This window comes from Lactuca serriola, chromosome 1 (genome assembly GCF_051521515.1).
Source record: "Lactuca serriola cultivar US96UC23 chromosome 1, Lser_US96UC23_V15, whole genome shotgun sequence".
In the NCBI taxonomy this organism is placed as follows: Eukaryota; Viridiplantae; Streptophyta; class Magnoliopsida; order Asterales; family Asteraceae; genus Lactuca; species Lactuca serriola.
The window spans coordinates 28,235,145-28,246,139 of NC_136408.1; the positions used below are offsets into that span (position 1 = coordinate 28,235,145).

Below are 10,995 nucleotides of genomic sequence, written 5' to 3' on the forward strand. Positions count from 1 at the left end.
TATATATATATATATATATATATATATATATATATATATATATATATATATATATATATATAATATAACTTATTGGACATATATTATGCCCCCTTTTATTTGATGCCATGGGCCTAAGCCAACTCACCCATGTATTGGGCCGGGCCTGATAATTTGCGCGTAGATCGATGAAATAAGGGTGAGAGAGAAGAGATTTGGCAACCACAAACGGCTGCCCTTTGTGATCTATTTATAGGGTGAAGTCTGCCGCGAACGCAGGGGGTTCCTTTCGAACGCGATGCGTAGGAGCAGGGTTCCGATCCTATCCTTTATCCGTTGAGTCAACATCGACGTGGCTAATCCGGAGCCAAGCAATGAACGCTGGGCGTTCACACTTTGGGATGCGTGCCTCGAAATTCAGAAATTCATAACTTTCGCATACGATCTCCGTTTTCGACGTTCTTTATATCCACGCGTAGGTGAGATTATGCTTTACAACTTTCGTTTAGACTCCGTCGGCTAATTTTGATTTTATTTTTATTATATTATTTTTAGTAGGCCGAGACAGGAAAACTCCGTTAGAAATTCATAACTTCTTCATCTGACGTCCGTTTTCGTCTGTCTTTTCACTGTTGGACTATAATCGACGAGATCTTTGATTCTCGTTTAAATTGTTTCGGCCAAATATCATTCGATCTCATATTCGAACTTTGGATTGCACACAGCTAAGTTGAAACTTCGAAAAATCATAACTTCCTCATACAAAGTCAGATTTGGACGTTCTCTTTGTGCACGCTCTCGGTTTAACGTATTCTACGACTTTCATTTAGATCACTAAGGCTAAATATCGCTCTATCGGGATTTCACTATTTACGTCCCGCAGTGTCGTATCGGTTCTGTCGCGAAACGTCAACAGGTCATAACTTCTTCGTTATAACTCGGATTTCGACATTCTTTATATATTCGGAAACCTCGTCACGACCACTACGTCTTCATGTATTGATATTGGTTTTATCTAACATTTCATTTTCACGCTTCTTTTTATTCTTAATTCATTTAAGCCACACAATTAAGTATAAAACACATAATACTCAAATAATACATTCTTATTATTTTAAAATGAGTTAGAAATGTTAACCTAGACTATTACATCAACATTAATGCCTAGCCTAAAAACACGGGCGTTACACGACCGCCCCTTGCTTCTTTCCCATTGTCGTTCTTGTCGACTTAACTGTTGCCACCTTCTTCCTCCCCCTCCCCCCGATCATTGTCAAACAAGAGCAGCATAAAGTATTTTTTTTGTTGATCTTTTCATTTGTCTTTGTTTCCTCATGAAATGTGGCTCTAAATTTCAGTTTCTTGGTTTATGGCAAATGAAATGTTGCTCTTTTATAACAATCAATATTAACACGAATGGTGTTTATTATAATTCATTGAGGTTCGTAAGACGATTAAGAAACACGAATCACTAGAGAAGAAAATTATAGAGCATTATCCATATGGGTTTTCTCATTTTTTGTTCACATGACTCAATATCATGATTTTAAGAGAAAAAATGGATTTTGAAGATTGATAATATGTTTTGAATTTTGGATTTTGAAGATTGGTAATATGTTTTTGATTTTGAAGGTCGATGATATGTTTTGAAGGTTGATAATATATTTTAATGTTATTTGAACTTGTTATTATTAGAAGGTTATAATGATATTTTTATTTAATTGTTCAACAATGTCACACCCCCGAACCGAAGAAACGACGGAAACGTCCGGGGGTTTGGGTGACTTCATCTTGTAATATCATCACAGTGAATATAATTGAAACAAGGCAAGCATCATCATCACATGTACAATAATACAACAAGTGTTTACAAAAGTTACATTCTCAAAATATAAGTGTAAGATGATAGCAAAAATACATCAAAGTCCATGAGTTCTTGAAGGCCAACCTGCTTAACGATTTCCTGAGAATACAATTATTTTGAAAATGGTCAACATATATAATGTTGGTGAGTTCATAAGTATATTTGTATGAAAGGTTTGTATCACTTTGTAAACACCATAAAATCCGATATTTTCTGTAAAAAAAAATTAATGGTTTGAATGCTTTGTATCAAATCTTGTATTAAAGCATGTGTGTTTTCTATTTTGAAAATGTATAAAGAGAGTATTCCATAAAATCCTATGTTTTTTGTTGTAAGTAGAAGGTGATGTATAATGTAAGTTTCCCTAGGAAATCCGATATTTTCTGCTTGTAAAAGTGTTATAGTATTAACCCAAAGAACGTAAATTGGGGTTTGTTTTGAATTGTAATTGTAAAATCGTTTATGTATTCCGTAAATTTTATAGTGGAGTTAATTTCTTTGTGAGTCATTATAACCATACTTGATATGACGGATCTGCCTGTCATGACGTTTTTCAGGCGTCGACTTGTTTAAGGTAAGACATTTGTCACCCTAGACTGGCCTAGTCTAGCTGTAGCGAACAACTCAGGTGCGGGGCTGTCAACCCCGTATAGATCTATACACAAACTCTCGTTCTCCCTCCAGGAGACTCTGGTTATAACTACAAGATTAAAGATTGTATACTAGGTAGGTATGAATGAAAGAACACGTCTCACAAGAGCCTTAACTATATTTACACGAATATTGTCACACACTATTTAATTTAGTTACAAAGCCCAATGTATTTGTTCATGAATGAATGAGACCCAATAAACATGAATGAGTATACAAGGTCCGTCGAGCATGTAGATAGGTTAACAAGGCCCAATAAACATGTAAAGAGTATACAAGACCCATCAAGCATGTAAATGGGTCACTAAGGCCCAATAACATGTAATGAAGGTATAAGGCCCAATAAACATGCGAATGGATCACTAAGGCCCAGTAAACATGTAATGAGGGTATAAGGCCCAATAAATATGTAAATGGACCACTAAGGCCCAATAAACATGTAAGAAAGGTATAAGGCCCAATAAGCATGCAAATGGACCATAAACGCCAATAAACATGTAATGTATATTCCAGGCCCAATAAAAGTGAAAATGACGTATTTAGTCCGTTTGTTATTACATTGGTTGTTTAAGCTTAGTTGTTCACCAAAATGACATAAAATGCCCACTTTTTGTAATGATGACATTTTTGGCCCATTAGGCCGAAAATTTACAATTAAGGCACATTTTTGGTAAAAATGACACTTTAGGTCCATTAAGACCAAAAGCTTATATTTAATGGCTTATTTTAAATAAAATAACATTTTTAGCCCATTTTTGTTGAAAAATAACATTTTCGGCCCAATATTTGATGAAAATTGACATTTGCGGCCGAAATGTATAGAATTTTATCTTTTCGGACCAAGTTTAAAAAGATTAACATTTTCAGCCCCCTTTTAACCGAAATTTACATTTTTGGCTCAAATTTGTTTAAAATAACAATTTAATCCACAAAAGTCAAAACTTTACAATTTAAGCCCATGAACCGTGTAGGCCCAACTTTAAGCCCATTTGGTGAAAATTTACATTTTTGGTCCTTTTAAAACCGAAAATATCTTTAAGACCCATTTTTATATAAAAATGACTCTTTGGACCTTGAAAAACCATGAATGCACTAAAGGCTTCACCTTTGTTGTTTATTTGTCAAAAAAGGGCCCCTTAAACGGTTTTGTTTTGTTTTCTAGTATTCCACAACATGTTTACTCCTTTCACTTCATAGTAAGTTGTATTATGTGTGTTAAATTACAAACATCACCACGTTTTGGTAGAGTTTTCGAGATTTATGTAGTTTCAACACATAACCACAACATATAACATAGAAAACACACATAAACATGCATAAACACATAGATCTAACACAAAACAACTTGTATCCTCCCCCCAAAAAATAGTAAAAACCGAAAATAGGGGGTATGAACTCACTTTGGTTGATAGATTGGTTTCGGTGAGAAGATCGAAGGAGATTTCGGCCTAGCTTGCTTCTTGAGGGGAGTTATTGAACTTAAGGTGTTTTAAGAGCATGATTCAAAAAATGAGAATGGTTTAAGGAGAGATTTTTAGTGTAAACTTGAAGTTAAACGATAGATTTACACAAGGACTTACCAAAAAGGATGAATCTTTGTTGAGGAATCCCGCATAAATCGAAACCGAAATGGAAACCGATGGTGTGGTTTTTAATTTTGCAAAAACCGTAAAAAACCGAACCGCACCAAATATATATATATATATATATATATATATATATATATATATATATATATAGAGAGAGAGAGAGAGAGAGAAAGAGAGAGAGAGAGAGAGAGAGAGAGAGAGCTAGGTTTAAATGTGAATTGACATCTATTGTGTGGATGTGTGAATAATGTTATTTTGTGAGAATTACAAATAAAATATATTGTTTGATAATATGAATACGTTCAATCTTATATAATTATTTTAATTATTAAGAAATTTCACTAATTAAATCATCTATAAGGTTATTATATATTTTTTTTAATTATTCTCATTCTGTCAGAATGTTATCAGGATGTTTATTGAGTCGTATCCTCTAAGAATTAAAATAAATAAAAAACGATGAATGAAAACAAAAATGAATTAGAATTGGTGAGAATCCATTAAAATAACAATAGTTCTGTAAGATTGAACATATTCATATTACGAAACAACATATTTTCTTAGTAATTTTTATAAAATAGCATTATCCACACGTGCACACAATAGTTGTCCATCCACATTACAACCTAACCATATATATATATATATATATATATATATATATATATATATATATATATATATATATATATAAGAACGAATAACTAATGACAATTAAAATTTCTATAAATATAAATATCCATCTTATTAGAAAATGATTGTATATATATATTAAACATACATATAGTGATATTGCAAGAACAAATAGTGTTTATTATATTTTTTAGCATATAAATATGAAGACTAATAGTGATGATAGTATCATTTTTGTGAATACATTAATTAATATTATCACATGTACCTGTGAACCAAATATTATATTTAATTAATATTATAGTCAAACATTAGAAGCATGAATATTTATGTAATTTGATTTCAAACCAAGAGGTGGTGGTATCGGTTCATTTCCAAGATATCATTTAAGCTTTAATTTTGCTTGCCTTATAAGAGTATCCCCATCGCCTTTGAGATAAAACATTTACCATTCTCAACTTTTTTATAAAAATTCAAGTCTATGGCTTTTAACCCACATCTTTAAGAAGTACCACATTGTTGGGAATGAAAAATCTTGCGCTCCTACTATCTATATAAAGTTTTTCAAGAAATGAATAATACTTACCATCCGAGTCAAAATAACTCGTCGAGTTATAATAAAAAAAGTAACTCATTGAGTTATAGTAAAAAAGTAAAACAAAAACCATATAAAAATAACTAACAAAAAAAAAAAAAAAAAAAAACCGAACCGGAAAAAACCACAGAAAAACCGAACTACATAAAAATCAAACCGTGTGGTTTCTAAAACCAAATCATCTCACCCTACTGGTATTTGCCGGTCCGACCCTTTTTTCAGTTACGATTATCCCTCCCCTTGCCTATTTCCACTCCATCGTTTTCCTCCCTCTCTTTCCAATTTTCAATACAAGAAGCTCCAACAATGAAGCTCTTTTCAATGCCCATTTTCTTGATTTTTGCTCTCTTTTTGGTCTCGTCTGCCATGGACATGTCGATCATAGGCTACGACATCACCCAAACGACCACCGCCGATACATCCGCGTCGAACTGGCGCACCGACGAAGAAGTCAACGCTATGTACGAGTCCTGGATCGTCAAACATGGTAAATTTTACAACACCCTGGGAGAGAAGGATAATAGATTTCAGATCTTTAAAGACAACCTCAAGTACATAGAAGAGCACAACTCCGGTGATCATTCTTACAAGCTTGGACTCAACAAGTTCTCAGATCTTAGCATTGAAGAGTACCGGTTAGGGTACACCGGCGCCATTCCTAAGGGGAAGTCGAACACGCTGAAGAGTGATCGTTACTCTCCTCTTTCTGGCGATGGCGATGTCCTGCCTGATTTCGTTGACTGGAGGTGCAAAGGCGCCGTCGCTGCCGTCAAAACACAAGGACAATGCGGTGCGTTATTTTATAAAATTAATCGATACCTGATAAGAAAAGTAAACTAAAAATTGTAAGAACATGATGGAAGATTTTTAGGGGGATATTTGGGGAAAAGTTGATTAATATGATGGATTTGGATTCATGTTTGTTGAATGAAAGGGGCTTCGTGGGCATTCTCAGCAATCGGAGCAGTGGAAGGGATAAACCAGATCGTGACAGGTGACCTGATCACACTATCAGAACAACAACTCATTGATTGTGATACATCTAACTATGGATGCGATGGTGGTTTTATTACCGATGCCTTTGATTTCATCATCAAGAATGGCGGAATACACAGTGACAAAGACTATCCCTACACTGCCAAAGATGGAAAATGTTACACTTCCAAGGTCCGAATGTCATATTTACTTCTACTGATTGTTAATAAGATTCCTGTTCTTAACTATTATATTCTGCTTCCAATTTGTTCAGAAAAACACAACACTTGTTTCCATTGATGATTATGAATATCTTCTGGAGGAAAGCGAGTTAGCATTACAGAAGGCTATTGCAAACCAGCCTATATCTACTGGTATTGATATCAGTAGCAGGGATTTCATGTTATACAGTTCAGTATGTAAATCCCTCTTCGAATTTAGTGAAACAAGTGAAAAAAAAAAGATGTGATCAATAATCTGTGTATTTTATATTTTGTCAGGGTATCTTTAGTGGTGTATGTGGAGAGTTAGTAAACCATGGTGTAGTTGTAGTTGGATATGGAACTGAAAATGGGAAGGACTACTGGGTGGTGAGGAGCTCTTGGGGTGCAGAATGGGGTGAAGAAGGTTACATAAGACTAGAACGCAATATAAAACGGGAAACTGGTAAATGTGGAATAACAATTTTGGCATCTTACCCTATCAAAACGAGTAATTAATTACCCCATAGGTAAAATTATTCTTTCATTTGTTGCATATGTATAGTCCTAGATGAGTCTCCACCATATACATCAAGTTTATAATCATTTCAAGTAACATATTTTCTGTTTTGTGTAACAGGGAAAGAAAAACACGACCATTTATCTGATTTGTGTTATTGAAGCTTAACTAGAAACTAATTCATCATCATATGATTATATCAATTGCATTTGAGTGTGACCTTTAATAATGTAACACTCTTATAGCTAAGGGGCTATTTGATAGTTGCCTGTTGAGTCAGATGTGATTAAATCAAAGACTGATTGAGTTAGACACAACTTCTTACCAGACTTAATAAGAGACATATCAGAGGTTATGAGACTAAGTTAGACTTAGCTAATTGTAGTATCAAACATTCTGAATCTGACAGAGTAAGACCCAGGTTGATAAACTTAGGAAGAGGCATATCAAACAATCTTTAAGTGTACAAGTCTATATCATACACACATAACACTGGTGAAATCTATATGGGTTCAATCTCTCATTTCATATTGTTGCGGCGTTCTATATTTTTAACAGTTGATTATAGTAGATTCACACATCTCTTTGCATGACCAACCGATCTTAAGCACTAGCATGTTCATGTCACTTTAGATCTTAATTTGGTGACAATGGAAGACTTTGATACCAATATAGGGTTTTGTTTATTATAAAATATTATGATTATAGCAACATGTAGGAAATTTTAGGGTTTGTGATGGAGATCTGGATACCAATTTGGATCGTGATATCACTTTCCGAACTGATATTTCTACCCTATGTCTGGGTTACAAGAAATTCAGCCTAAGATGATCCAAGTGGATACTTACGATTCTAGGCACAGAAATCTTAAGCCAATATGCTAAAGGATTCTGCGAAAGTATGATGAAAACCAAGAGCTTAAGGTCGTGTCTCTCTTTTGAAAAGAAGAGTTGTTTATATAATCAACGATATTAGGGTTTCAATATGGTTGGGCCGTTACGAGTTTCTTTGGAAACAAGTCAGCGGGACGCCAGTCAGGGGCTCTGCCCCTTGGACCCCGCTAGGGGCGCTGCCCCTTTGGAAACCCTAGACCCAGGGGTGTTGCCCCCGGACCCCTGACTAGTCGTCGAACCGACTACTAATTTGATCTTATACATGCGTGCATTCTGCACCAACTTGTACACATTAGAAAAACAAATTAAGAAGCCCTTTAGCTCACATGCTAATTCCAGTTACATAAAATGATATGGTGACATTAAAATCATCAACACAACATAAGTTAAACATGACCATATTGGTAGTTATCCAGGAGATCGACGATTAAAACATGAATACTAAATACTAAACCCAAGGAATCATGCACTTGACAATTAAATATCACTCTTTTTTATGTAGGTTTGAAGCCAAAGTTGCCTTTCTCTAGTGTCTCACACCATGGGGTCATGGGTGAGACCAATTTGAACACACTCTCGCCTTACCATTTAGCCCAAAAGCTGCGCTTATTAAGCCGAAACCAATATTTGCTTCAAATGTTGATAACTTGATATGAAATTTTGTTTATAGAGAACAAAAATTATAAATTTGCATATATTTATTTTTCTGATAAAAAATAAACCCTAAAATAGATGGTGGTGATGATATTTGTTTTGAAAATATGATTTTGACAACGTGTTAAAACAAAAAGAAAAAAGTCCAATAACTGTTGGATATTGTCCAAATTATAAGAACTTTTTATTATATGTTATTAGCCTAATTGTGTATTCAATAATTTATACAAAAGAATAATAAGGCGACACACTTCAACTTGTCATCTTTTCTAATAAATGAAGGTTTTTTTTACATTTGTCACACTCTCATTTATTTTGCCACATGTCATTTTGTGGTTATTTTGAATTAATTTTTATTTCATATGTAATTTTGTGGTTTTCCTATTTTATTAAATTCCATATGATATTTAAATTTAATAATAAATGCATACCAATTTCATTAATGGATTTTCCTTATAATTTCAATTTTTAAAAATAAAATCTCATTAATTTACTTTGATTATTTTATCTAAATGGTTTGTTTAAATTTAAAAGAGAAAAAAAAACACTTTAATTTTAGTAATTCAATATTTTTCTCATTTTTCTTATAAATTCAAAATTTTCAAATGTTTATATATATTTAATTGTTTTAAATACACCCATGTAATACATGGGTTCACACCTAGTATAAGATATATATGTGGGAGGTGAATCATGAAATCCTGATAATATTTCTAGTGTTTCAGAATTCGAACCTTAAACATCATATATAAAATTCCATTTCTTAACCGCTTGATTCTTGAATCTCGTCGTAATATAGTAGTTTATATAAGTAGATAAGAATATGATAATGTCATAAAATTAAAGTTAAATGTTAAAGTAGCAAGCGGCAAAATTAAAATATTGAATCCAATGAACTACATTATGATCATTGCATTATTTTCACTTTGCAGTAATTTCACGTGATGTATTTGTATGTTTTTCACGTTTCAAGCGAAAATAATATGAAGAAATATTATAAGTATACTTTTTGTTCTGTCAAAAATGTAGGATATTCAATAAAACTAATTATTATTTTGAAAAGTTTAAAATGAAAATTCTTTATTTTCATAAATTTGAAAACCAACCAATTTATTTGGAATATAGCATTCTAGATTCAATGAAAACGCTTCAAGTCTATTTGTAATTTTGTATGGTCTCTTCGTATATACGGGACCCAGAACTTATATCGGAATAGCATTTAGAAAAAATTTGAAAACAAAAAAGAAAAATTAAACTCAGTTTGTGGAGTTTTTATTTATTTATTTATTTTTTGGAAACTCTATGGATTCCACGAACCAAATTCGTTTACATGTTTATCTACTTAAACTTTATGTCATAATGTGTAAAGTACATGTTCAAAATGCGAAAAGCATCTTCAGAATATAAAAAATAGATCCGGAGAAGACTCAAAACTTATCTTTGAAATAAGACGAACGGATTTTATAATGTTTATTTCTTTTGGAATCATATCGTTATTATAAAGAACTATATGTTTGTTTATGACACTCTTCAACATCTACCGTTGTGCCACATCCACTAGTAGATTATGAAGTGATACATTTAGGTTAGAGAACATGATCTTACTGATACGACCGAGTTAGAATTGATTCATGATTTTCACTGTGTGAAAGAGCAACTATAAGAATTGGAAATCCTGTCACAGACATTCTAAAGTCGAGAATAGGGCCGGTCCAAACCAATTTGGGGTCCGGGGCAAAAAAATAAATGAGGCCCTTGTAGAGGTGCAATTTGGTCGGTTTAATCAATATTTGGTTTTTTAAAGTTTAATTGATTTCGAGTTGTTCGTTTCGGTTTATCGGGTAAACCATATTACAATAATATATTAATATGTTCACGTCATTTGTTTTTTACAATTATACATTAATAAGTGTAGATAATAATACCAATACAAAGAATATGATCACTTTTTAATTTTGTAAACAAAGGTCCAAAAATTGGAACAAAATAAATAAAAATATATATTGCAAGCCATCAGCTACAACCTCCAAAAAATATATTACTTCTTCCGTCCTAATATTATTGTCCATAGATAAATAACATACAGATTAAGAAAAACATTAATTACCACTAACTTTATATAATAAAATAACAGTTTTGTCCTAACTTTGCATTTAATGTTCCATTAAATGTTTAATTGGTTAAGTAATAATGAGAGAGTATTTTGGTAAAAATGTTATTTATTTTTAGAAGTTGACTATTATTTTGGGACTAACCAAAAAGGAAAGATGAACTATAATTTTAGGACGGAGGGAGTATTTTTCTATGTTTGCTCTTTGCAACAAGTCAAGAACAAATTAACACCAGGAAGCATGAACTAAGATGGTAGGAACATTTTAAAAAATATATTTACTTTTCTATGTTTGCCCTTCGCAATATGCAGCTACAGCTACTCATATGTGT

General features: G+C 32.7%; 1 protein-coding gene across 2 annotated transcripts; it reads left to right on the forward strand.

The window, feature by feature from the left end:
- Positions 1-5,483: 5,483 nt before the first annotated feature.
- On the forward strand, positions 5,484-7,370 carry LOC145079289 (putative cysteine protease RD21B). Of its 2 annotated transcripts, XM_079023102.1 has the most exons (5): positions 5,485-6,101; positions 6,246-6,478; positions 6,561-6,701; positions 6,787-7,016; positions 7,127-7,370. In XM_079023102.1, the coding sequence occupies exons 1-4, from the start codon at positions 5,618-5,620 to the stop codon at positions 7,003-7,005; spliced, it is 1,077 nt and encodes a 358-aa protein (XP_078879228.1). In that variant the 5' UTR covers positions 5,485-5,617; the 3' UTR covers positions 7,006-7,016; positions 7,127-7,370. The 2 variants fall into 2 exon arrangements, with proteins under 2 accessions (XP_078879229.1, XP_078879228.1); XM_079023103.1 differs by lacking the exon at positions 7,127-7,370 and having other exon boundaries at positions 5,484-6,101; positions 6,561-6,696; positions 6,787-6,927.
- The last annotated feature ends 3,625 nt before the right edge of the window (positions 7,371-10,995 follow it).

Coding starts and splice junctions, on each gene's coding strand:
- LOC145079289 (XM_079023102.1), top strand. CDS start 5,618: ATGAAGCTCTTTTCAATGCCCATTTTCTTGATTTTTGCTCTCTTTTTG. Junction 6,479..6,560: donor GAAAATGTTACACTTCCAAG/GTCCGAATGTCA, acceptor CAATTTGTTCAG/AAAAACACAACACTTGTTTC. Junction 6,702..6,786: donor ATTTCATGTTATACAGTTCA/GTATGTAAATCC, acceptor ATATTTTGTCAG/GGTATCTTTAGTGGTGTATG.